The sequence below is a fragment of the Sorghum bicolor genome, chromosome 6 (genome assembly GCF_000003195.3).
Source record: "Sorghum bicolor cultivar BTx623 chromosome 6, Sorghum_bicolor_NCBIv3, whole genome shotgun sequence".
Classification (NCBI taxonomy): Eukaryota; Viridiplantae; Streptophyta; class Magnoliopsida; order Poales; family Poaceae; genus Sorghum; species Sorghum bicolor.
Window position 1 is genome coordinate 55,603,118 of NC_012875.2, and position 26,049 is coordinate 55,629,166.

The window sequence follows — 26,049 nt, forward strand, 5'->3', positions numbered from 1 at the left end:
GCCAGGCTGAGGATCCTCCGACACTAAAGCGTTGGAGGATCCGCAACTGGGCGGAGAATCCAAGCCTCCGACCAGCTGAGGCCCCAGTCAGAGGATGAACGAAGGGCTTGCAATGTGAAATTACGCAGGTGCATTAGGGTCAGTAGACTGCGATGAAAGAATATACTGGAATATTCCCCCACCGTCACGGGGCATTTATGTAAATGTCATTAGGTCGGTTTCCAGGCCCTATATAAGGGGTGCGATGCCGTCGTTAATAAGGAGGGAGGGCATTCACTGTATTCACCTACCGTTGAGCTTACTGACTGTCAGCGCTCGAACCTCTCACGGCTCCGAGTGAGAAGGTTCTCGATCCACCGTATTGCTGGGGAGTGCAGAGAGCATTTTCCCAACAACATTAAGGTACCTCCCAGTCACTGTCCATCTTTATGGCATTCCTAAGAAATTATGGTCTTTGGTTTTGGTTGATTAGATCATAGAGAAAATTGGAGTCAAGGACAAATCAGTTGTATTCTCAGAGTCCAGGAATATGTGCTCGCTTGTGTTCTTTTAAATGATACTAAACCTCTCATGGACAGTGTAAACATTAGCATATCCCCAGAAAACAAAATCAAAGTCTATGTGTATTATGAGAAACTTTGAAGATTTGCGACCAAAGTTTCTCATGATGTTTATGGTAAATGGAGAACTCAAGAACAAGAAATTCCCATGGAAGCTAGGGAGGAACAAGAAAATAAGTCTCACAATACATATATTCAATCTTTCAGAGATTTCTTTCAGAAAATCAACAGGTTCTTTGAGCCCATTAGCATCTTCTCAATTGGGATTTAGGATTTCAAATCGTCAAGCAGGCAACTTGCAATTAATGCTTGTTCCGAACAACCAGACTTCAACAAACAATGCACCAAGGGATGATTGTATGGAATTTAGCAAGCTAACTCCAGAAGGGGCTGGTGAAAAATCCGCTCAAGGGGAAAAAGGGAAAGCTGATGAGGGAATGAATAATCCTTCTTTCTCATCGAACCAAGTGCAGCACAGTTTAATGGTGCCCATCTCAACCCAAATGGTAGGTGTCTTCAACTTTCAAGCTCAAGATTTTCAGGCCTACAAACCTCAATGGAAGTTTCAACCTTCCTCCCTTCAAATCCAACAATGGCAGCAGCAAACTAACCCTTTTTACCTTTCAGAAACCCTTCAACACACCTCACAAAGTTTCAATCTGTTCTGTTAACATAGAAAAGCAGGTGAAACTGATGAATCCTACTTTACAACTGCCAGCTCTCCCTCCACCTGACTTAGTGAAACACTTGTCACAAGAAAACCAAAGCTTACCAGACCTCTTCTAAGGAAAATCTCCACAGATCAGTATTGTATCAGCCTTATAAGAGGCAGACGTGAGAGTACGGTAAGACCTGGAACTAAACGAGCTGGGGTTCTGGTGGTCTCCTGAAGTTCCGGTGGAAGCAACCAACAAACCGACTTTTAAACTAGCAACAAGATTATAAAGTTCAAAGGCAGAACAGGAAAAAAGAGCAGTTCCCCATCTTCAGTCTGTCATTTGTGTCAGCAATTTGTGCTCAAATTCCAACTGTCACCAGCAATTGCTCCAATTCCAACTCCTGCATGTGAATTCAGTGCAGATTGTGACATGAACAGTTGTGTAGCAACATTCAATAGCTATCTCATGTCAATTTTGAAAAATTGAGAGGTTCAAGGTTCAAATACCTCATCTAAGGTATTTGCTTCGTGTAAACTTTGGTCACAGGTTCCTTACGGACATAATCTGGATTGCCTTTCCTCCATCCATGAACTCTGGAATCATATTCTGTTGAGTACTCCAGTTCTGATAGGGTAAGACTCTTCTCTGCCAATTGCCTTCAAAATTATGCAGGCATGTATCAACACCATCTCATGCCAAATCCATTGTACGAACCCAGAAGTTTGAGATGATGATGCACAAGGCATTATTTTGACCAGTATTTGTACAGAAGAGAAAAAAATATGTACAAAAAAGAGACTACCAAGAGACAGGGGGCATACCAGGTAACTATTGCATTTGTACATACAGAAGAGAAAACCAAGAAAATAAACCCAAAAATGAAACAAAATTACCTGCCTTGAGCTGAACTTTTTTTAGATTGAGTGATACACAGGGCATTTGTCATCTTTCAACCTGACTTTGATTTAATATCAAATAGTAAGAGAAAAAGACACTATCAGATAACACCTTGACAATGACCCCCTCGAATAGGATAGGACCATGGACAAACTAACCCAAATGAACCGTACTGAACATAGAACATAGAAATTAACACTAGTTTTTGTCTGCATTTGTACAAAAGAGGAAAACGACTATTCTGTACAAAAAAAGTACTACCAAAGACAGTGGGACACACTCTGTAACTCTTGCATCTGTACATAAGAGAACTTGAAAATAAACCTACCAATTGCAACAAAGTTACCTGCCTTGAGCTGAACTTTTTTCTTTTTTTGGATCTAGTGATACCTGACTTTGATTTAGTACAAAATACCAAGAGAAAAACACTCTCAGATAGCATTGTGGCAATATTCTTGTTGCATTATCATTAAATACAAGTTACATCCAAGTATAGATGTCAAATGAAAGAAGTACAAATAGAAGGTTAGAAGTAAAGCTTAACCCTAAGAGCAGCACTACAAAAGTTTAACCCTAAGAGCAGCACTACAAGAGTGTAAGGCAGGCAATAAAAAGAAGAGGCAAGAACTGGGCTCATACATGGCAGCAGCTCCTTTGTGTCTGTACACATTTATTGATTGCTGCTGCTTCTGCATCTTGTCAGTCTCTTTGTTGTAACTTGGCCATTGGTCTTCCTTCTCATGTCTTTCTGGTTTTGGACACCATCTATCTAGGCTCCAGTCAGTGGTGATATGCTCAAAGGTGTGCTCAAAGGTGTTATCATTCATTGTCCTGAGCCCCATCCCCTTGGTGTCACCTCTCTGTGGCATTGGCTTTTCGGGGCACCATCTGTCACTCCACCAATCTGTGCTTCTCTCATTACGGATGTCGCCTGCCCTTGTGCTGTTCCTGAACTCCTCCTGCCTCCAGAAAGTGTCGTGTTTTCTTCTGTTGTCACAATGCTGTCCATGGCTCTTACCTCTGTTGTGGCTCCGGTGTGATCTATCTTTGTTTTTTGAATTGTCTGTCAATGTGTGCTGGTTGTCTTCCCTAGTCTTGGTGCGGCTGGTGTCATGGCTCGTTTGCCCAATATGTTCGTGGTGCCCCAAGCTGTGGTAATCTTCTCTGCAGGCCTTTCTCCTAATGAAACAAGCAGCTCAGACAACAAACATATTACCAATATGAATGAACGGAAACATCAACAAAGGAGGAGTGCCTTACCTTTTGCTATAGTCATGATCCTTAGATTTCTTATACTTTACACTCTGCTCCTCTTCCTTGTTCTCAACTTTGTCCTTATGCTTTACACTCTGCTCCTCTTCCTTGTTCTCAATTCTGTTCTTATGCTTTACACTCTGCTCCTCATTCTCAACTTTGTCCCGGTTTCGCTTCCTTAACACTTTTGACCCCATCTGCATCAGATCCAAAGGTTATATATGAATTCGAACAATCAAATCAAATACCTCATCCACACCAGATCAAAAGGTTATATAGTAATTAAGTCAATCAATCAAATCAATGTTTATAAAAGCTGGATGACGAAAGTATTCTCAACCTCCGGCTGTTAAGCAAGAGGCATGACCCTCGAATGCAGAACATGAATACATGACTAGAATTCAGTAGCAAGCAACTGATGTTGTTATCGACATTGGTGACGACGACAAACAACAATCTCCTATCCAAGAAAATATGAACATACATAGAGTGAATGACATGACCCTGTTTTTTCCCTAAAAGGAAACTACTACTTGAAGAAGACATTGCGTTGCATTTTTTTCTGTTTCCATCCATGAAAATAAGAACAGTATGATGGCAAAATAAGGAAAGCTGATGAGTTAAATGAATTACTGCTAGATAGGTGCTTAAGGTTGCTACCTACAATTAATATGATATCATTCTAAATAAGACCAACACCCCCACAATCCCAGTAGGAGCACCTTTCACGCTTGAAATGGTTGACACCAGTAGGAGTAACCTGGCTAGATTCGCCCCTGGTTGACACAGTTACACAAAGCATACGGGGGCGGCTCCTGGAACCATGAAATGGGCCAAATCTCCCAAAAAGCAAAAACGGAAAATCCAGCCGCGGCAAGAGGAACAAAATTCAAGAGCTGGACACGATGAACGTCAGCGTAACCAAAACTGGCACTAACCGACTCGTCTCCCTCCCTCCCTCTCTCTGGTAAGAGATCAAAAGACCATCAAAAGAAAAGAGAAATAGAAAGTCCGCATCACAAAGCCTGCGTTGACTCGACCCCTAGGCCTTAACAAGGGATCAAAGATAAGAGGAAATCCGCATCACAAAACCACCAAAGATAATCCACATAAGAGGTGAGGAGGAGTAGCGAGGTGATTACCAAAGCGCGCAGAAGCACGCAGCAACTTGTCGTTCTGAATTCAAGCGTCGCGCCGCCGAACCCAAGCGCGAAGATAGCACGCAACAACTTGTCGTTCCCTAATCAAGCGCCGCGCCGCCGAACCCTAACATGAAAATAGGGGTGAGGAGAGGTTCAGAGAGAGGGAATGAGGTGCAGGAAGAGAAAGAGAGAGGGAGAGAGGGAGAGAGAGAGAGAGAGAGAGAGAGGGAGAGAGAGAGAGAGGGAAGGATTGCTCGAGGAGGCGCACCAAACCTGCCACCTTCTTGAGAGGAATGGAGGCGCGAGGAGGCTGGCTGGCTGGCTGGCCTCTTGTATATGATTGGTTATCCAGGCCCAGGCATTTGTCCGATTTCCAGGTTGTTGGGTTTCAGGCTTTCAGCATCGACTTGACGGTGGCCCACGACCGGGATTCTTGGCCGATAATTCCCGTGCTGGTTCTTCTTCCTCCGTCCTAAGGCCTTGTTTAGTTCAACAATGGAAAAATTTCGCGATACTGTAGTATTTTCGTTGTTTGTGGTAATTATTATCCAACTATAGACTAACTAGGCTCAAAAGATTTGTCTTGTCAATTTCGATCAAACTGTGCAATTAGTTTTTATTTTCGTCTATATTTAATACTCCATGCATACGTCTAAAGATTCGATGTGATGGGAAATCTTGAAAAAATTTTAAATTTTTTAGGTGGAAGTAAACAAGGCCTAAGAGTCCCGCGCGACGCTTTTCCATACATGAACGCAAGCAGCAGCGGCCCACTTGCATGCGCGACGGTTGTTTCCATGCATAGGTAAGTACGTAAGTTGCTTTTTTTCTTTTCTTTTTCTTTTTATTTATTTCCTTTTCTTTTTTTTCTTTTCTTTTATTTTTTCTTATTTTATTTTTGTTTTTGTTTTTCTTTTTCCCTCCTGCCCGTTGTTGTTTAGTTTTCTTTGTTTGTTTCCTATTTCTTTTCTTCTGGTTTTTTTTCTTTATTTTGTTTTTATTTTTGTTTTTTCTTTTTCTTTTTCCCTAATTCATGTTTATAGATTCAATTTATTTTTAATTTTTTATGTTATTTTTTATTCCTTTTTGTGCTTTATTTTTTCCCTTTTTTATTTTTTATTTCATTCATTTTTTTTTGTTTCTTTTGGCAACACATTAATTTAGTGCTGGTTACAAAGGTGTTTATTGGATTATTTTTTGTGGCATACATGCATGCATGTGATTGAAACACTACAAGCTATTGATATTGATCCTATGGTGGTTGTTTAATTTTTTTAGTGGACTAATATTAATTACATAGGAAGCGAGTGATATTATTTTTTGTTTCTATTTCATTCAATTTTTCATATTATTTTTTATTTACTATCATTAATTAGTTTTATTTTATTTTATTCGTTTCTATTTCTTTTTTCTTTTGTCTTTATATTTTTGTAGATTTTTTTTATTTTTCTACTTTACCTTACTTGATTTTTTTTATATTTACCTTTTTCTTTTCTATATTTCATGAGATGTGATGTAAAATTATGTTTTTTTCACAACGTTTATGTGGTATACAATGCCATGCCCTTTGCTGTTTTTTACGATGTTTATGTAGTATATGTAATGTTCTATGATTTTTTATGATGTCCATGTGTTATACATGTAATGTTCTATGACATTTTTTTGTTGTTCGTGTGATATTTTTATGATGTTCTACGATTTTTTTTTGTGATGTTTATATAATATATATATCCGATAATGCAATGTTCTATATTGTATTTGGCGATGTTCTGTATTACATTTGGTGATATTCGATGGTGCATCTAGTGATGTTCACTTAGTATATATGATGATGTATATAGTGATATTTACGTAATATATATGTGATGTTCTATAATGTATTTAATAATGTTCTATATTGTATTTAGTGATGTTCTATGATGTATTTAGCGATGTTTATATTAAAAGAACTGTCTCTATAGAATAAATTTATTAATAAAATTTTATCTAAATATATTTATGTGAGATCTTATTTTGAAGAATTTATTATAAGAAATATAATGGTGGAAACAGAATTTAATTTAGATAGTCGGTTTAGTAGTTATAACTTTTTTCGTTTGTAGAAAACTTGTCGCACACAACTCAATAGAATAAAAAATTAATTTATTCCACGTGTGTTGGCTTCATGCACGGGCAAACTAAACTTCCCACACATGCACATAGTGGCTGCGGGTGGGCGGCATGCACATGCTGGCCGTGGGTGGGCGGGAAACGAGGACATGGCGCCGGAAAAAATCATCGGACGAAGTTTGCGGTCTCGCCACTCGGACTCTAACAGTGCCTAGCCCACGACCACGATTTTTTACAGCTTGTTTATTTTTGTGGATGAAAAAATTTTAGATGTTGTTTATGTATGTATTTGATGTGACGAGAAATTTTAATTTTTTTTGAATTTTGAGTGTAATCAAACAAGGTCTCAGGCCAATGCTCAGCACAGGACTTCTAGACCATGGGTTTGATTGATGAGAGGTAAAATTGAACGTCACTTTTGCTCTAGAAGAGCTGTGTGCGGTGAATCAATAAAGAAAAAGAGCAGCCTTATTCGAATAAGCAAATGCTAACTACTGAGAACAACCTAGCATCAATAATAAGCACATGATCCTTGTTGTCTGGGTATTTTAGGGGTGTTTGGTTCAAAGTGTTAAAGTTTAATGGGTATTGTAGCATTTCGTTTTATTTGGTAATTATTATTCGATTATGGGCTAATTAGGCTTAAAAGAAATTACTCTCTAGCTGTGTTTACAGTTTCGTAAACAGACTATATTTAGTACTTTATACATGTGTCCAAATATTCAATGTAATAGAAATTAAAGTTTAACTCCTCAAACTAAAAAGGACCTAAGTCGGAGGTTTGGAGTTAAATCACCAGCAGGCCATATCAATGGATAGAGATATGCAGAGTTTGATAATGAGTACTATGCAATGCTCATTAAACATTTATAGCATTGTGGACCGTTTTCTTTGAGAAGATTAATAGAACCAGGTGCTACATATGGGCATAGTCAAAAAGATATCATATGAGCATTGTTCCGTCGGAAGGTAATGCCTGCAGTGAAATCTAAAAAAAAATCCTGAGGGACTTGAAAATTTAAACAGCAATTTCAATACGTAAGTAACCCGTTGACAAAGAACTAATAATATATCATGCCAAGGAATCTGGAAAGAGTAGAGTATTTCCATCCAAATAATGTTGTGTTTGTACATAGACCAAAGCGGCAATAACCATGCATACTTCACAATTACCCAACAACCTAGGAGGTACTTTATTAGCACTTTAGAAGAATTCCCAAATCCATCAAAGGCCTCACTACACTACACTACACCCAGAAGGCTATAGGATCTAGGCACCGATCAATGTGTTTATGAGGGAGCTGGTAGTCCATGGATGCATAGGTGCGACGTCCGGCGACCCGCAGCTCACCCTCCTTGCCGTACTTGAGCATGAAGGACGTCATCTTCACCAGGCGCGGGTAGAAGTCGCCATCCTTAGCCATGCGGGACTCTACCAAGCAGAACCTGCTATTGTCCATGTACACCAACGTGGCACCCAGATGCCTCTCCGAGCTTGTGTCAAAGAACACTTCCACGCCGAGCTTCCAGACCGGCATGGTCGCACACCCAGTTGCCGGTGGGACATCGGAGGAGCACACATGCCCGATGCCTTCCTTGCGGTTACAGAGCCCAACCCAGGCGTCCAGCTCGTGGTCATAGTACGCTTGGCCTTTGAACGGCAAGGTCCAGTCGCCAACATAGGTCCACTCAAGGCTCTCCACGTCAAATGTGAATGTGCCAGGATTGATCATGCGGCGTCCGACAGACACAAAGATGGTACGCCCATCCGGGTGCACCGCATAGCTGGTAACGCACAAGGAGTGAAATGGCGGCATCGACTCGACGCTCGCCCACGACCACGACTCCTTGGTGGCGGGTGGCTCTGGCTCCAGCACCTCTACGAAGGGGTAGACGAACGCCCAGAGCCTGCCGCCGGCGGAGGCGTACAGATATTTATTAGTGCCACATTCCCCACGGCTCATCGGTGACGGGCATACCGTCATCGCCAGTGCCTCGGTGTCGAACGCGGGGATGCCCGGGCTGGATTGTGCAGGGTACATCGCCAAGATCTTGCTGCCGTGGGCCGCGAAGCACTGCGAATAAGCATGCTGTGCCACCATGCGGACTAGCAGCCGCTGGGACGCGGCCGCAGGCCGTGGCGCGTCCGGGTAGGCGTCGACGTCGGCGTCGCTGCTGAAGCAGTCCTCGTCCGCCCTGTAGATGCTGTAGCCCCTGTCCCAGTCGTTCACCACCAGGTGGAGATACTTCTTCCGCGGCTGCGCCGCCGGCCGCTTGGCCGGCAGAGGAGCAGTGCAGGCGGAGCAGCGACCTGAGAAAGCCCGCTTTGATGTACTGCTAGAATCAGACAAGTCGCTAGGTCTGTGATCTCTGCGCCGCTTTGCCATGCCTGATTTGATTGCTTCCGTTTCTTGATGAGTTGATGACTTCTTGTCTTGCTGTGTCTCTGCGCATATATATACAGAGAACAAGATAAAATAAACTGTGCGGTGTCTATATGTATTTATAATATACTAATGAATTGGAAGATTAATCCTTGTCGGAATCGAAACCGACTTGGAACCAGCTCGGACCGTACGAGTTAAGCCGATTGCTGGCGCTGCCACCGCCGACGCCACCCAGATTCTACAAAGTCATATCGATTGGTACCAAGTCAGATGTGAGAGTTTTTATTATATATACATGAAAAAAAAACCCAAAGCCGATTGAACACGAAACCAAAAGCTCAGGGCTGCAGAACTCGCGTTGAGCCGTTGGGCGAAAACCTCGGCGTCCCAGGCTTGGGCGCACGCCACGCGGCACTAGTGCAAAAGACGAGCCGCGCTTCCGCATTACTGGGCTCGGTGGCTTTTTTCGACTAGGCCTTGTTTAATTCCAAAAATTTTAATAAAAATGAACACGGTAGCACTTTTATTTATATATGACAATTATTATCTAATCATGAACTAACTAGACTCAAAAAATTTATCTCGCAAATTACAAATAAACTATGTAATTAGTTAATGTTTTTATCTATATTTAATGCTTCATGTATGTGCCACAAGATTCGATGTGATGACAAATCTAAAAAAAATAATTTTTTTTGAGAATTAAATAAGGCCTTAGTTCACGCAAAAAAAATCAAAAAAATCAAGATTTTCTATCACATCGAATTTTGCGGACGCATGGAGCATTAAATATAAACAAAAACAAATTTTTGAGCCTAGTTAGAGCATCTCCAAGGGTTTTGCATAATTGACTTGGCATTTGTTGTTGTTTGCAAACTTTTAAAACAAAATGCAAAGTCTAAAAATAGGTCATCTCCAAGGATTTTGCATAATTGACTTGGCATTTATCCAAAGTGGACCCGGATGCGAATTTTTTCCATTTGGCGCGCGGTCGCGGTTCCTTCCCACGCGGTCGACTTCTTCGCGCGCCCAGGTACCCACGCCGCCTGTCATGGGAGGGACGGAGGGCGTCCTTGAACTCATGGAGTGAGGCGGTGGTTTTCTGTTGCGATGGAGTCCCTCATGAGTTTGAAGCGGACGGCGGCGCGTGGAGGGAGTTTCTGCGCGATGTAGTTGGTCGCGATCGGCAGCTGACGGCAGCGCGTGGAGGTAGTTTCTGCGCGATGGTGTTGCTCGCGATCGGCAGTGGACGGCGGCGCGTGGGGAGGGAGTTTCTGCACGATGGAGTCGGTCGCGATCGGCAGCGGACGACGGCGCGTGGAGGGTCGATGCTCGCGATGGAGTCTCTCGCGACTTCGATCGGCTGCAGACGGCAGCACGTGGAGGGTCGGGGGGTTTCTGTCGCGATCGATGGAGCATGGCGCAATGAAAAGTCCGGATCGCGTGGGGGACCGGGAGACGCGCGCGATCGAACTTTTGCCAAGTCGTCCGCGGCTTGGCAATTATGCCAAGTTTGCTCTCTCATTTGCCAAGTTGGCCAAAATACAAACTCCAAATGCAAAACCGTTAGATTTTTTGACAAATTACAAGAATGCAAATCCCAAATTCAAAACCGTTGGAGATTCTCTTAGTCCATGATTGGATAATATTTACCAAATAAAAACAAAAAATACTACAGTACCTCAACCCAAAAATTTTTGGGAACTAAACAGGCCTAACAAAAATGAAAAAAGTTCATTGACTTCCCTCACCTTATGGTCTGATTTGCCTTCATCATTTAGGAAATCAATTTTTTTTAGAATACACTCTTCAGCAATTGAAACCATTTGATTCATCTCTTTAAGGCCTCCTTTTGGTTCACATGCATGGAGCACGAGAACAGTGTAGGAAATTTTCCTTTGAATGCAGATTTGGAGGAAAAACATAGGAAATCTAGCATCCACTCCAACCTCTTATTAAGAATCCTACCTACGGTCTATCCAAATGGTCATCCCTTTTAATTTTTTTAATCCTCTATTTTGCATCTGTATTCTATGTAGTTCCTATGTCTTTTCTTTTTTATTCCTGTGTTCCAGAGGAGCTCTTATTGGTGGAGCAGGGGAGAATGACAGAACATCATCATGTTGAGACGTACTAACATTTCATGATAAGAATGCATTAAATATGATCCCAAACCTCCGGATACTATCAGATTTCTTCCATACACAATTAGTTCCAAACATCAAAACTGCATGCATTCATCCACGATCCAACTTCCTAATGTAAAATAAGGATAGCACAGAAAGTCTTCTTACAACAGAGTATCGTGAACCTAATTCATCCTTTTGATGAGCTCGTTGATGTAGTTCTCACGGTTACCAGCATCACCACCCTCCACATAGTGGTTCCTCTTCTTCTTCAGGCCTCCCAGCGGCGCCTTCAGCTTGAATGGCCACAGGAAGTTGTTCGCCTCCTTGAAGTGTGGGCCAACAATCATGATCTCATGAACAAGATCCTCGATGCAGATGATGTTGTGCTTGCCCAAGCCCTGACAAAACACCAAAAGGTGGAGACCATGGTGTAAATTCTCAAAATACAAACAGATCACAGGAACCAGGTGCAGAGTTCCAAGATACACACCGCCTCAATGACTTGGTTGTTTGACAGAGGGATCCTCTGTTTGTTCAGCTTTCCATAGCCCATCTTGTAGATCAACTCCCTGACACTCTTCAAGTTCGGGTACCTAAACAAGATTTACCACTTTAGTAAGGTATAATCAAAAGCTAAGATGGAGTAATGTTTAACAGAAACTAACTGAAAATACATGTATCACTGTGCATCTTCTCTTCATCAAAAGTAAATACTATCACCATAATTAATGGTGGAAAGTGTTAACCTGTCCTATCAATTTGTGATAAAAACTGAATGCAGAACCTCACAAGCCTTGATTACGCTTCCTACCTTAAAGTCCAAATTTAGTACTGTTAACACATTATTCTATCGTAATTTCACTCAAGCAACAAGTACAACAGTATGGTCTTGTTCACAACTGTGTACTTCTAGTGGAAGATGTATCAAAATGAGCAGTAAGACCATAATCAAATCAGCATACTTACCCATATGCGGCATATGGCTCAACCCTGCGAAGCATGTTAATGGTAGCCTTGTTGACCTTCAGGAACACACCATTGAAGATCTGAAAAGTTGTAAAAACGACCAAACAAACAAATTCAAATAGCAGAAATGCAATTGTAAAAATAGATATTGGTAAACCAACCTGCCTCAAACGCAGAAGCTGCAAGATCTTCCTGATCTTAGGGTGCATGGCATTGATATTGTAGTTTCAACAGAATTTAAAACAAGCATGAGCATGCAAATTCCTCCTCTATATGATACTGGCATAAGAATTTGTGACTCACCCCCGGATGCGGACCACAAACAGCAGCTTTACCTCAGGGCTGACATAGAATCCACCCTTCAAACGGGCCTCACGCTTAAGCTGCACCAGCTCCTTCTCCTGGTCCAAGCATCCACATAAGCATGCAAATAAAATATCTCAGCTCTCTATTTCATGAAGAAAACATATTACTAATGGCAAAGATCCTAAATGGTAGATAAAAATCAGAACTATGTACTGATAACATCATCGGACAACTTTTACAATGTCACACAATGCACAACAATATTCTAGGATGCTTACAGTTGGGATTGTCCACAGAATAGATTCTAAATTGCTTGGGATTGAATCAGGGGCTGACCCAAAGTGGCTCGAGTGAGACCACCACTCATTTTCGCAGAGCCCATGTATATAGCCCAGGGTTTAATACTAGTGCCCCCACTCAGCCCAACTAAAAGGTCCTCACTCATCTATGATATAATGGATATAGAGGCCCAGTCATTCGGTCTTTGGAAGCCCAAATGGCAAGGCTAATTGCCGCCCAGCAGTGCATCTATATATTAAAGAAAAGAAGCAGGGCATGGCCAAACTGGTGAATCGGCGATTTGGCGCAGTATGCAGCCAGTGACAAGCAGAGTAGCAGTACTGCTCCAAGCAACGTCAGCCTACATCCCCACTGCCACAACAACGCAGTAGTAGCAGCAGCTGATCGGCATCAGCTGCCAGGTCCAGGTCCAGGCAACAAGCGTACAATGAACTCAGGCACTCAGTTAGTAGTTCTGATGTAAGCTAAGCTTATGCAATTTATCTAGGGTTATGCAAAATTAGTACCAAATCTTAATAATATTGTATCAGATAGATTTTGGGCACTAGATTGTTATCACTTTATTTAGAGAACATTGGATTTCTCTTGCAATCCCAATTCTTTTGCATCCCTGAGCTTAAAGCCCTAAACAACCACAATTCAAATTATAGCTCCAATTTCATTCTTTTTAGGGGGATTCCAAATTTCCAATTACTTTGCAGGCCAACCATGGAAACATACTATTAAAAAACTCAGCAACATCAGACACTAATTTAGCAACTTCAAGTTCCAACTGAAATTCCATTAGTGCAAGCTAGGACTACAAGACTTGCCTAAACATAATTCTTTAGTTCCAGGGCTAGTTGATTTGGATAACCTACCAAGATATCCCGCTAAGAGCAAGAGAATATCAGATTATAGGACATTGTTGGGCTTGTCAAAGATCTTTCATTCTGTGGTCAAAGTCTGCGGATGTGTCAAAGAAGATGGTACAGATGATAGCAAGAGACGTCATGCTAATGGTCTTCTAAAGTATTTTTCAACTTTGCATTCTTTTTGCAGATGATGATGACAATATTAGGATCCACAAACTGTTGGTCAAAAACATTACAAAAGAAAGATTAAAACATTATCAATACCATTTCTGATGTGGCGTCAACCAAGTGGGAATTAGAAAGGCTTAGAACTTCGGTTGGATGGCATTCTCTTTTTGATATGGTACATAGCTTTTGTGAGAAGCATGACGTCTTAGTGAGTTATATGGAAAAGAATATATGAATCCAAGAAGCCACGACAAAGACCAGGCATTAACAATGAGCACAATTATAGGTTGATTGCTTCTTTGCTGTTCTTGATTTATTACAAAAAAAAGTTAAATGACAGATTTGATAAGGACACATTCCGTCATTTTAATATCGAGATTCGAGAGGTTGATGACCTTAGGTAAATTTTATCCTGCTGATTTTAATCACAAGGACATGGCTAGTCTTGAGCATGAGCTTGGGCTGTACATAGATAATGTATTGCATGATACAGACTTTGCAAACTTGGAAACCATAAGTGATCTTTCCAGATTGATGGTGGATTCAAGAAAGCATCTTTCCTACCCATTGGTGTATCGCCTAGTTAAGCAAGTGCCAACACTTAATTTTGTCACAATCTACATACAAGTTTTTTCGAGCGGGTGCGGCGATCTGACCTGGGCATCGTACTCCTTGGCGTACTGCTTCGCGCGAGTGAAGATGAGCTTGCGGCTCTTGATGGACTTCTTCTTCTCGGCCAGGGCCTTCTCCTTCTTCTCGACGGCCCACTGCTCCTCGCGCTTCTGCTTGCGGAGCACCGACTCTGGCACCGCCACCTTCGCCACCTCGGACGACATCTGCACGTCCACGGCCCGAAGCTCCTCAGCCACAGATCGAAACGCGCAGCGAACAGCGAGGGCGTCAATGGCGTTCGGCGCGGACGCTTACCTTACCTGGACGAGCTGGGTAGGAGAGGGGTACGTGGGGAGAGTGGAGGGCAGAGGTTGACGCAGGCGGCGGCGGGAGTGGGAAGGGCTGGTTATGTAGGAGGGGTTTTGTCGCTAGGGTTTGTGGAGGTGATCCGACGGCAGAGAATAATTTGGGCCCGCGGCGTGTGGTGGTGGACTGGTGGGCTGGTGGGGACATGTGAGCTTGTGTTGAGGCTATAGTGGGCCGTGAGGATTGCTTGACCCATTGCTACGTCCACAAAGAATTGAAGGAAGCAGTGACTGTAATGTAAGTTTGAATGAGTCTTAGGACTATGGTTACATCGCCCTAAAATAAGGTACACGAAGGAGCATTTTCCACCTTTTTTTTTGTCGAGAAAACATCATATATACACTGCCTTATCTCTTCTCTATCTCTCTATACACTTAAAAAACTTCAAAGTAATCAACTACCTAGTGACACAAAAACGTATATTATCCAAATACAAACTATAAAAAAATTATACCAAATATGCATACTATCTTACCAATACGTACACTATTTGGCCACTGTTCCTCCACACTGCAAATCCAAAATTGCACCAATACGTATACTAACCAAATACGTACGGAGTCCGCGTCGGAGCCAATTTGGCATAGTTTGTGACTTCGCATCAGAAACGGTCAACACTTAGCAACCTTGTTGGGATTCACATTTATAACTTTTATTAAAGCAAAATTGGCTCCTAATCGCCTTGCTACAGAATTTTTTTAACACGTCCATACTATTTTTTAAAATAAATATAATATACATGCTCATAATTAAATTACCGTGTCATTGTTTTGTTTCTGTGCAACATACGAGTATTTATTTAGTAAACTTACATAAACACACATGCACACTACCCTACAAACACTTTCACAACACTAAACCGGTAACCATAGTCACCTACACAACTAAAGAAATTTTGAAATAAATTCAGAAAAAATACAATTCCATGTGCCATCAATAGATTCCATCACAAGAACTAAGGTCTTGTTTAGTTCCAATTTTTTTACAAATGAACACTGTAGTACTTTCGTTTATATTTAACAAATATTGTCCAATTATAGATTAACTAGACTCAAAAGATTCGTCTCATAAATTACAAATAAATTGTGTAATTAGTTATTTTTTATTTATATTAATGATTCATACATGTGCCATAAAAATCGACTGTGACAAAAAATCTGAAAATTTTTGCAAATGTTTTTTTTGAACTAAACAAGGCCAAACCAAGTTTGCAAAGAAGACGCTATTTGGAATGCAAGGGAAAAAACAGATTGACATGATGCAACGAGTACGAAACCCAAGTCGACAGCTATGCTGGGCTTCCACCCTCTTCGCTTGCCATTCATGCTACCGATAGCCGGCACACTCCCGAACGCCGCCCTCCTCCCGGCGATCACCAGGGTCTCCCTCCGCCGGATCCCGCCGCGAGCCAGCATGAACGCCGACGCCGCCTCCGCCTCCGCTCCGGACGCTGCCGCCGCCGCTGGCGAGGAGGGCGCGAAGGAAGCGGTGGACGTCCTGGTTCAATACGTGGTGCTGCGGCGCGACCTGGCGGACGCGTGGCCGCTGGGGAGCGTCGTGGCGCAGGGCTGCCACGCCGCCGTGTCCGCCGTGTGGGCGCACCGGGACCACCCGGACACCGCCGCTTACTGCGCGCCTGACAACCTCGACCGAATGCACAAGGCATGTTCGACGGTTTGCCTCACACGATCTCCAGCATCTTGCTTGTGTCAAGTGTCTGCCTTTCGCATTACCCTGTCGACCACAGAGTTCTGGCTTAGTATTGGTTAGAGCACACGGAATCTGGAGCATTGCTTAGAGAGCCATGGCGGCCATGGACTGATGGTAGGCATGAGCGTCATTACCTTGTACTCCGTACATCAGAAGTTTCATGATCCACTTCCTTAGGTTGTCGTTCCTGTGAATTGCTAACATTCAGTAATGTTAACAAGGACAAGAATGTATTAACACTCAACTTACAAGGTCTTGTAAGACCTCTTTATACATCTAGGCATCTAGCAGTTTCTTGCAGGACTGGATGATTCTCCTTCAGTCCTTCCTGCTTGGGTAGCTATAGTTGACACAAAATTCTTCACACAGACACTCTGCGCATTGTAATATCCTACTAAGAATTTTGACTTAACTAGCAATCGGTAACAACCGGGGTTGTAAGGGCGTCGATTGTATGTGCTCCTTTTGATTGATTGTCGTTTCCATATGAAGCACCTTTCTTTTCAAAACAAATAATTTGGGCATCTTTTATCTGTATGCAGGTAACACTGGAGGTGAAAGGAGAGACACAGCTGAAGAACCTGTCTGAGAAGCTGCAAGCAGCTGGTGTCAGGCACAAGCTGTGGATAGAGCAGCCTGAGAACATCCCCACATGCATAGCCACAGCACCCTGCCCAAAGTCGCAGGTGTCTTCATTCTTCAAGAAGCTCAAGCTTTGCAAATGAGCAAAGAACATGTATTGTCACTCCATCTGCTACTGTCATTACAGAGGATCATCAAAACTTTCAAAACTGCACATGTCTGTTCCATGACATGTTCTGCGAGCAACATAGCCATCGATAATTAGATATTTCAGCAACATAATGGAGATACTTGTGACGTAATTTGCCCTTCTTATTTTCCATGATTGTCCATTCACTTACTGTATACCTGTCTCATCAGTTCATCAAGGTCGATAAAGTGATGAAGTATTTTGGATTGGAGAGAGATTATCATTTCTGTCTCAGATTATCTCACCCCATTTCCCAACTAACATGCCGTAGATGTTTTATTTCAGCTAACAAAGGCACTACACCTTCATGCATATACAAATCAGTAGACCTCTGCGTTTTGGTGAATGAACAAACTGCTACTGTTGCTGATCTCTGGGATGGAGAACATCTCAGATGCATCATTTGCAGATGCGCAGATAGTGACTATTGAGACAGCAAGGAACTGGGAGGTGGTTGTGCAGCTGGCAACTACCATCACCTCCTATACCACAGGGCAATACTCTCAATCCCATTGTCATTTGATCAATTTTAGGGGTGTAAAACTAGTGCATACGCCTGCAGTATGGAAATGTAGTTGGACCATCCATGTTCACTTGAGCTTATCTGCCAAATCTGCCAGTCATTTAGCACTGTTTTTCTCATACAATAAATCAGCGAATAGTGCTTTCAGCCTTCCTTTTTAGCCAAGCGAATACAACACGTTTGCTGATTTGTTGTAAGAGAAAAACACTGCTGAATGACTCGTAGATTCGACAGCTGCTCAGATTTGAGTCAGTACATCACCTCTTCTTTGGCTGCATGGTGGCAAAACAAATGTGGTTAGAGCTAGTCCATGTAGTTAATCTGAACAAAGTCAATAACTTTGAAGCTGTTGCTGAATTTTGGTTGAGTGAGAGGAAACATGTTGTGTTGAATGTGTGCAGTGCTGCTGCAATGTGAACTTGCGGACACTTAGAAACTCTTTATGTTTTCAGAATGGCAGGTGGCGAGGTATGTGGTAAATTTGGCGATCCATCTCAATAATGCTCAAAAACTGGGAACGAATATACCCTGTCACCTGGAGCAATACAAGGTGGTGTTGGACGAGTTGGAGAAGCTAAGCCTCCAGCCCAGAAAAGATCTCAGTAACTAGTACCTGATGGAGGGCATGCTTACCTTTGAAGACCTTGCTCTGTGAACCTAGGCGGGAGATGCCTTTTAGCTAACTGTGATGATACTGTTCATCATTGGGCAATGTTTTGGTGGCATCTGTGTTAGTTTTAGTTCTTGTGTGCTAGTTGTTGTTGGTGGTAGTTTTCTTTTCCTTGTATCTGAATCTGAACTGAAGGGCGCATGAGCCATGTTTGTGCTCTATTTTGGATGATAGATGCTTGATGGTGTAAACGTTCTGAGCCTGATCACGGTCCTGATAGCAATGCTAATGGGCTGGGCTTCTCCCTTGAACTCTAAAAAAGTATAAAGCAGTAGGTTGGACTGTGGATGAACAATTATATTTCCTTCAAAAATTAAGACTACTCCAACATAAGCATTAGTGCACATGTAAAAAGAAAAGAAAAAAAAGGACACCCTTAATTCTTATGTACATCAATGCCCTACTATTTGCACTACGTACTACTATACACACTTCAGAAATACCTCTCTTCAATTGAAAGCATATACACCTGCAGTAGCAAGATCAGTAGCTTTAGCTTGTGCTACAATACGAGCATAGCACATCTGATGAACACTCGAATCATGCAGCAAGCAAACAGGCAGGCAGCACACATGCATAATGTATAGCTCGCCGTCGCCGGGGACCAGAGTGACCACTACGTACGTACTAATTAAGCTACTAGCTAGTGCTTGGTGGAATTTCTCCGCGGCGAGAAGAGACGCCGTGGCGACAGCATGCTGAGGAACCCCGGCGACGCGATGCCGCCGCCGTGGAGCGACTGGTAATCCGACATGTGGAGGCCGTCGGTGCTGTTGTTCTTGGTGCGGCCGGGCGTCATCATCCCCGCCGAGAAGGTGCTGTACTTGACGAGCTTGGGCACCCAGCTCTTCTTCTTGGCCTTGGCGGTGCCGTTCATCCGCGCGCTGAGGTAGGCGCGCATGGCGTCGAGGCTCTGCTCGACGACGTCCATGGGCGGGCACACCAGCGGGTTGCCCGCGGCGCTGAACCTGGCGAGCTTGGTGAGGCAGCCCATGGAGTCCGGCAGCGCGGCGATGGAGTTGTAGCTCACGTCCAGCTCCCGGAGCGAGACGAGGAGGCCGATGCCGTAGGGCAGCTCCCGCAGGTACTGGAAGTTCTGGCTCACGTTCAGCGTCTCCAGCCCGCCCAGGTTCTCCAGCCCGTCGGGCAGCGCGCGCAGGCAGTTGAGGCGCGCGTCCAGCGACCGCAGCGCCGTCATGTGGGAGGTGGACGACGGCAGGTACGCCAGCTTGTTGGAGTTCACGGACAGACGCCGGAGGCCATGGAGCTCGAAGCCCAGCGTGTCCGGCAGCCTCGTCAGCTGGTTGAAGTTGGCGTTCAGCTCCTCCAGCGCGCTGTGCATGATACATGTCAGTCACGTACGTATAGTCAGCTAGCCAGTGAGTGAATCAGTGCCGCCGCTCGATCATATATGCATGCAGCATGCGTCTGTGTCAGTGTCGTGAACTTTATTTGCCAGCTATATATAGCCATGGACGACGATGCATGCCTAATTACCACTTACCGGCATTCCTCGATGGTGGCCGGCAGTTCTTGGAGCAGGTTGCCGGAGACGTTGAGGACCTTGAGCTTGGAGAGGCAGCCGATGGAGTTGGGCAGCGACTTGAGCTGGTTGGACCGCACGTCCAGCACAACCACGTTCAGGAGCCTCGCGATTATGGACTCCGGAATGCTCTGCAGTTTTCATTTTCAGCAACACGTTAGTTGTTAGCTAGCTGCATGTTTTTACTGTATTCGATCTTCCACCAACCAAATCATGCATGAACAGCAGAGCAGGTATATTTCTGTTCAAACACTAATTAATGTTTTTCTTCATATTTAAGGTCATGGACATGGAGTAGACAATCCCTATCGTAAAACTGATGACTGATAAGACTTCGGCTTGCCGTCGAGGGTTCTTATTTATACGCAGTGGCTTGAACCGTATAGCATGGAGGTACGACGCACAGTTAGCCTTTTCTTTGCCGTTTTCAGGGCCCCAGTCCACTTCCACAGACCTATAGTACTTGCAAACATACATCAGGTCCAACCAAAAAATGAATAAGCTATGTTCTTTGTTCTTAAGGTCCCTGCAGCTTTTAATTAGTTATATGCTCTAAAATAACTCATTCTTAGCACCCAGAGTCCACAGATCGACTCACGACTCACAAGGCAGCATATCTCTGATATTTTTGGTCCTCATCCACATGTATGACATACAAGAGGCCAAGCAAGCGGCAAAGCAATAACAAGATATTGTGAGAAGATGACTAGATAGCTGAGCTATCCTTCATATATTAGTACCAATTCATGCTTATCTCACACTAGCTATAGGTTTGCAGTTAACTTATCACACTGTGATATAATAATATGCAGCACCATCTCAAGAAGTCAAGATAAGTGTTCTGCGTGTTATCCATTCGAATAGAACAAATGGGGAGACCAGGGATGATCACTATAGCTAGATGAGGAAAACAACAAAAGTAGAACGACAAGGAACACATGCAAAAGATAGCAACACAAGAAGCAAGAATTGCTGATCAAAAGGAGAAACCTACCACACACACTAAAAATATGTCCGTACCTGTAGGTTGTTGTTAGAGAGATCCAAGGTAGTGATGTTGCCAAGGGGTGTGGTGAGATGTGGCAGGGTGTCCATGCACATGCCGCTCATGTCCAGCTTCTTCTGCTCCATGCGCTTCTCCTCATGCTCTGCATGTCCAACCCCTCCGACTCCAAACCCAACAAGATGGCCGTGGCCATGTCCATGTCCATGTCCATGCCCATGTCTCCTCTTCTCTCCCATATCCCTCATGTCTCGGAGCAAGCTTTTCCTCTCCACTCCTGACAATAACCAACGGAAAAAAGAAGGAAGAAGATGATGCCAATCAGTAAAGACGACTGCAGAGATTATAGGAGAAGAAGAGACAACAGACATAATTGTCACCACCTTGGATGTACCTACACGCGCCTAAGATGTACTATGCAACTAAATAAGACGGGGACATGTGTGACACCCTTGCTAACAAGAAACAAGGCTAGGGTACGGCGTGGGCACTGGTATTGATTGTGGATGTTACAATCAGGGAATGCTATGACCATGAAAAGATGGTTTATTGGTGAGAGAAGGCACAACACACAAGTGGGAACAAATGAGAGCACTGTCGAAAGGTCCTCCAGAAAAGGATGGTTTTTTAACTGTAGTATATATTTCTTGCTCTAGGGTCTAGGAAACTTGAGCTTTCAGTATCAACTTAATTCATAGCGCCCCAAAGAAAATATCAAGCTATACAAATATTCTTCAGAGGGACGAGGTGGCCAAGAACAAGAAAAATGGAGAAGCACTTGATAAATGCATGTTCGTCGTCCCCCACATCACCGATTGAAGAGAGAGAGAGAGAGAGAGAGAGAGAGAGAGAGAGAGAGAGAGAGAGAGAGAGCGTTGAAATCAAGAGTAGAGAACAACTAACTAATCACTAAACAAGGACACCCAACCACCCATTAGAAATGAAAACAAACAAACAAACTAGCACACCAGTAGCAGTTTAGTAAGAACAAAAAGAAGTCAGTGGCTGGCTTCTCTGTCCTTGCTAGCTATCGCGCGCACCAAGGATAAATATACTTATTCAAAGCCTAGCTATACCTAGGTCAAGAGAATGCATGCACATGGTAGCCGTCGACAAAGCAAGACAGAGGTACAGAAAAATAAACCGGAAATATATACATAATTGTGATATAAGCTACTTATATACCTAACCAAAGGTGTAACCGTGCGATGGGAAATTTGCAGCAAGAGAGAAACCAAAAACAGGAACACAAAAGCTGTTCTCTTGGCGCGCGCGCGGCGCATGCAAGAACAGCGAAGAGGAGATCGATCGAGAAGAAAAGGGCAAATAACAACTAGAACGGAAAAAATAAAAGGAAGAGAAAAGCACAACGACAAAAGCAAGGACAGAAGAGAAAGAACTTGGAAGAACAAGAACACCCATACATAGTATAGCTGCATGCATGCAGCTGAAGCTGTGGAACCCCTTTCCATCAGATATCCAACAATCCAAAACCAGAGAGAGAGAGAGAGAGAGAGAGAGAGAGCGCTTTCTAGTCTCAAATAAGAGACCTTAATTACCTCTCTGAAGTTGAACTGCTCTTAATTTCCAGGAACGACCTTGCAGCAGCTATGGCCTGTGGCTGGTACGTATAGCTGCCGAAGGAGGCAACTGGTCGGCCGGCGGTGGTTGCTGAACGGAAGGGCGCGCGTGAGGCAGGCTGCTAGGCGTTGGCGAGGAAGGAGAAGCTGAGCCTTTGAGCCAAGCGTAACCCTCTGATATATAGCAGGAGGGAGCCGAGAGAGAGCTGGCAACCGATGGAACGGAACGGAACGGAACCGAAGGGACAGCAAGAAGCTGACCCAACGGCCTTTCCACACGGTACAGTGCGTAGTGCAGGTTGTACTACTCCAGCTAGCACCTATCCTAGCAGCAGCGGCGGCGGCAGGGCGATTTTTTATAAAAGGGCATCTGCAGCCGGACACCCGACGGTACTACTTCCGTACTACGTACCCGCCCGTGGGGCCCACACAAACACACACACTCTCTCTCTGCATAACACTTTGCTCGTTTGGGCGGCACGGCTGGTTGATTTCGGAAAGTCAAAGTCAAACAACGCATGGGATTGGGGATCCCGGCGAAAAATTTGGGCACACGGCGGACCAGTATGGATGCCTGCGGCCGGCGGCATCAGCAGCAGCCGTTCATTGGGAATATTACGAATTTCAACACTAGGCCGCTGGTTTATGGGGAAAACAGAGTCAGCAGATAAGATTTTTATTTTTTTTAGATAGTAGAAAACCTCCAGCTTCAGCCTTCTTTTAAGAAGAAGCATTAGTCCAAACTAATTTGATAATATGGGCTTATAGACTCCTAGGTTCAGGCAAGATATACATTTCTATAAAGCTGGGTGATCAGCTAGAGTTTTTTTCTCTGTTATTAAGAGTAGTAGTCCCTCTCTCGGGTAATACAACATATTCTAACATATTTAAGACAACTTTAAGATAATGCTCAAATGAAACATACACTTTATAGATTAAACAAGTTTCTTCTTCTCAAATTATGGTTTTGTATTTAACAAACTTTGCTAAATCTGAGCATACTCTCTTCCCAAAAAGAATATCATTGTCACTTTCTAGGAAGGCAAATTTTAAAAGTCATAACACATTATATCGTAGGACAGAAAGAGTAGTTAGCAACTTATTTTAGTCAATTCAGATATGTCATTTAGTCCAATAAACATGGCTTTGCTCTGCTGCCGTTTTAAGAACGGTAAGGGAAGTATTAGGATATTTTTTTAAGGCAAAAACTGTGGGAGAGATCCCCACAGCACTTCATTTTTATATTTATTATATTTATAAAGGAGAAAGAGATACTTACAAGGGGGAAGTATTAGGATATTAGTAGGACGTATCGTATAAGGTTTTGTTTGAAAACGATTCGAAAAGAAAAACAAACAAGTAAAAGTAGTTGATTTCTAAATTTGGGCACTTATATCTGCACGACAACACGATGGGCTAGAAATGACGACGGAAGAGACCCAAGCGCAAATCAACGGGATGGATGAAACAGACGTGATTTGAACCCTACCTTTGTAGTAATTATTGGAAATAGTCAGTGACGAAGCTAGAACAAATTAAAAAAAATACATTTAGCTTGTAGGTGCATAAATATATTTTGTGATGGTGCATATATGATAAAATTTTGGACTTAATCACTATTTTTACCCCCTATTTAGCATATAGCTTCGCCCCTGGAAATGGCACGGCGGCATAATGGATATCAGAAATGACGGATACTCAAGATTAGCGTCAAGTAAAGTGGACGTAATTTGCTGGAATCTGCCTAGGATATTATTACCAGCACGTGCCGAAGGTTGTTTGGAAATGATCCGAAAAGGGAAAAAAACAGACAAGTTTCTAGATTTGGGCACTTATATTTGGACGACAGCACAACATGCTAGAAATGATGGAAGAGATTCAAGCGCAAGGGATGAATGAAACAGACGTCATTTGAAACCTACCTTGCGGTAATTATTGGAAACAGCACGGCAGAATAATAATGGATATCAGAATTGATGGAAATTAGAGAATGGATATCGGAATTGATGGAAAAGAGAATGGATATCAGAATTGATGGAAAAGAGAATTGAGCGTGAATTAACGAGATGGATGAAGTGGACGTGATTTTTGGAACCGTCCGGGGGTAATAATTGAAGGTGAATTACGCGGTGCATTCCAAGCTACGTGTGGAATTTTGCATTCGAGAAGATTTTACAGATCGAGTCCTGAGAAGACTTCTAGTCGCTCATTGGTTTGCTAATCACAAATTTCTCAAACGAATCAACACACGCCCTCTTCGATGGACCACATAATTAAACACGATACGCCCGGCGACAGTGATCGACGATCCGTCAAGTTATTAATGTGGGTGAGTCGTGTTGTGGCGCTCAACGGAAGTTCTCTGTAGAGATAGACAAGACAATTTCACATATTTCCTGTGTGGTCTCTGTTTACAAGCATCGATGGATTCACATGATGCACGATGGCGTTGCTTTTGTCTGGATCTGCCTGTGTGTATGCAATCAGGCGTGCAGATCGGTTTTCGTACGCTAGTAAAGCCGCGAGTAGACTTTCCTGATTTGCTTCGGGTTTTTTTAAGTCACTTGAGTACATACGTGTAAAGCAGCAACTGCGGTAGGCAAGCTGGCGACGTGGCATTGTTGCATGCCCTAGCTCCTTCCTCGTTTAAAGCCAGCGCGCTTCAGGAATGGATCAACAGCAAGCAACCGACTTGGCACAGCGACGACGAAGCAACGACGCGTACACAACAACGAACAATTACAAAACCACCAAATCGAAGGCCTAATTTAACAATTTCAAGAGTCTCAATATATCTTCACATATTAATAGGAATAGTAGAGGTTTTGATGAAAACATATTCTCCAACAGGTTCTTTAATTAATTAGATCTCTAAATACTGTCGTATTTTGTTCTAGATTTATCGCTAGTAAAAAAAAATGGAGAGCAAGGTTAGCTCTCTAAAATGGCACGAGTAGAGAGAAATTGTTGGATGGTGGAAAGTTATATAGAGAGCGACTTTTATTTCAATGACTCTCCAAATAATATATTTACAAAGACTCTTTGAGATGCTTTTAGATCTAACACAAGATTTGTCAACTGAAACCTCTAAGAGTAGAAAACTCATGGCAATGCCTCCAATGAGAAACGAGGCATGAAAGGTGTCACTATTATCGGCCTTAACAGAAAGGTGAGCAAATCTCTTCTAATAAGGACATGGCTTACTGTGTTGCTCCTGATGATCCATCATTGTAGTTTTTAACAGCGCATACTAGTCTATAGGCTAAGATTGGAAGATGAACAAAATAGATTATGTTAAGATATCCAGCCCCTTCTTGAGTATTCGATCCTTTTGACTAAGCGAGCTTAGTGTGAGACCTTAGCCTACTGCAGTAGTCATCTTTCTGTCTCTCCCAGGGGTGAAGGCTTATGGAGGTGAAATAGGGCCTCTACCCTCCTTGCTCTAGGACATGATAGCTTATTATAAGCCTTATAATCAGATGACACCTTTCGCCACTAGGTCTCTCCCATCGCCATATTCACCATCACCGTCGTCGTCT

The 26,049-nt window shown here is 43.1% G+C and overlaps 4 protein-coding genes across 8 annotated transcripts; 1 reads left to right on the forward strand and 3 right to left on the reverse strand.

The window, feature by feature from the left end:
* LOC110436200 (probable serine/threonine-protein kinase DDB_G0267686) lies at positions 598-4,872 on the reverse strand. 5 transcript variants are annotated; one of them, XR_002453945.1, is made up of 6 exons: positions 4,513-4,723; positions 3,377-3,567; positions 2,756-3,295; positions 2,113-2,173; positions 1,726-1,875; positions 598-1,619 (listed from the first exon to the last, which is right to left on the reverse strand). XR_002453945.1 is itself a non-coding variant. In XM_021462601.1 (6 exons), exons 3-5 carry the CDS (start codon positions 3,565-3,567, stop codon positions 1,731-1,733), a joined length of 876 nt encoding a protein of 291 aa, XP_021318276.1. In that variant the 5' UTR covers positions 4,513-4,636; positions 4,781-4,872; the 3' UTR covers positions 599-1,619; positions 1,726-1,730. The 5 variants fall into 5 exon arrangements, 3 of the variants coding, with proteins under 3 accessions (XP_021318276.1, XP_021318277.1, XP_021318278.1); XR_002453946.1 differs by having other exon boundaries at positions 2,113-2,177; XM_021462601.1 differs by lacking the exon at positions 2,113-2,173 and adding an exon at positions 4,781-4,872 and having other exon boundaries at positions 599-1,619; positions 4,513-4,636.
* LOC8072296 (60S ribosomal protein L7-3) lies at positions 12,090-14,567 on the reverse strand. Its single transcript, XM_021464019.1, has 4 exons — positions 14,388-14,567; positions 12,407-12,504; positions 12,265-12,322; positions 12,090-12,183 (listed from the first exon to the last, which is right to left on the reverse strand). Exons 1-4 carry the CDS (start codon positions 14,565-14,567, stop codon positions 12,100-12,102), a joined length of 420 nt encoding a protein of 139 aa, XP_021319694.1. The 3' UTR covers positions 12,090-12,099.
* On the forward strand, positions 15,955-17,422 carry LOC8072297 (putative peptidyl-tRNA hydrolase PTRHD1). The gene is made up of 2 exons (XM_002447014.2): positions 15,955-16,371; positions 16,962-17,422. The coding sequence occupies exons 1-2, from the start codon at positions 16,000-16,002 to the stop codon at positions 17,142-17,144; spliced, it is 555 nt and encodes a 184-aa protein (XP_002447059.2). The 5' UTR covers positions 15,955-15,999; the 3' UTR covers positions 17,145-17,422.
* On the reverse strand, positions 18,739-22,819 carry LOC8063935 (plant intracellular Ras-group-related LRR protein 1). The gene is made up of 4 exons (XM_021463181.1): positions 22,490-22,819; positions 20,948-21,207; positions 19,889-20,058; positions 18,739-19,718 (listed from the first exon to the last, which is right to left on the reverse strand). The coding sequence occupies exons 2-4, from the start codon at positions 21,176-21,178 to the stop codon at positions 19,028-19,030; spliced, it is 1,092 nt and encodes a 363-aa protein (XP_021318856.1). The 5' UTR covers positions 21,179-21,207; positions 22,490-22,819; the 3' UTR covers positions 18,739-19,027.

What these genes read in the sequence shown, in the direction of transcription:
- LOC110436200 (XM_021462601.1), bottom strand. Translation starts at nt 3,567, where the DNA reads ATGGGGTCAAAAGTGTTAAGGAAGCGAAACCGGGACAAAGTTGAGAAT. An exon ending in GATCATGACTATAGCAAAAG is followed by an intron (nt 3,296 to 3,376) that starts GTAAGGCACTCC and finishes TTGTTTCATTAG; the next exon opens with GAGAAAGGCCTGCAGAGAAG. An exon ending in CACAAAGGAGCTGCTGCCAT is followed by an intron (nt 1,876 to 2,755) that starts GTATGAGCCCAG and finishes ATAATTTTGAAG; the next exon opens with GCAATTGGCAGAGAAGAGTC.
- LOC8072296 (XM_021464019.1), bottom strand. Translation starts at nt 14,567, where the DNA reads ATGTCGTCCGAGGTGGCGAAGGTGGCGGTGCCAGAGTCGGTGCTCCGC. An exon ending in TTTGTGGTCCGCATCCGGGG is followed by an intron (nt 12,323 to 12,406) that starts GTGAGTCACAAA and finishes TTGAAACTACAA; the next exon opens with TATCAATGCCATGCACCCTA. An exon ending in AGCTTCTGCGTTTGAGGCAG is followed by an intron (nt 12,184 to 12,264) that starts GTTGGTTTACCA and finishes ACAACTTTTCAG; the next exon opens with ATCTTCAATGGTGTGTTCCT.
- LOC8072297 (XM_002447014.2), top strand. Translation starts at nt 16,000, where the DNA reads ATGCTGGGCTTCCACCCTCTTCGCTTGCCATTCATGCTACCGATAGCC. An exon ending in ACCTCGACCGAATGCACAAG is followed by an intron (nt 16,372 to 16,961) that starts GCATGTTCGACG and finishes ATCTGTATGCAG; the next exon opens with GTAACACTGGAGGTGAAAGG.
- LOC8063935 (XM_021463181.1), bottom strand. Translation starts at nt 21,178, where the DNA reads ATGAGGGATATGGGAGAGAAGAGGAGACATGGGCATGGACATGGACAT. An exon ending in TCTCTAACAACAACCTACAG is followed by an intron (nt 20,059 to 20,947) that starts GTACGGACATAT and finishes TGAAAACTGCAG; the next exon opens with AGCATTCCGGAGTCCATAAT. An exon ending in GCCACCATCGAGGAATGCCG is followed by an intron (nt 19,719 to 19,888) that starts GTAAGTGGTAAT and finishes TATCATGCACAG; the next exon opens with CGCGCTGGAGGAGCTGAACG.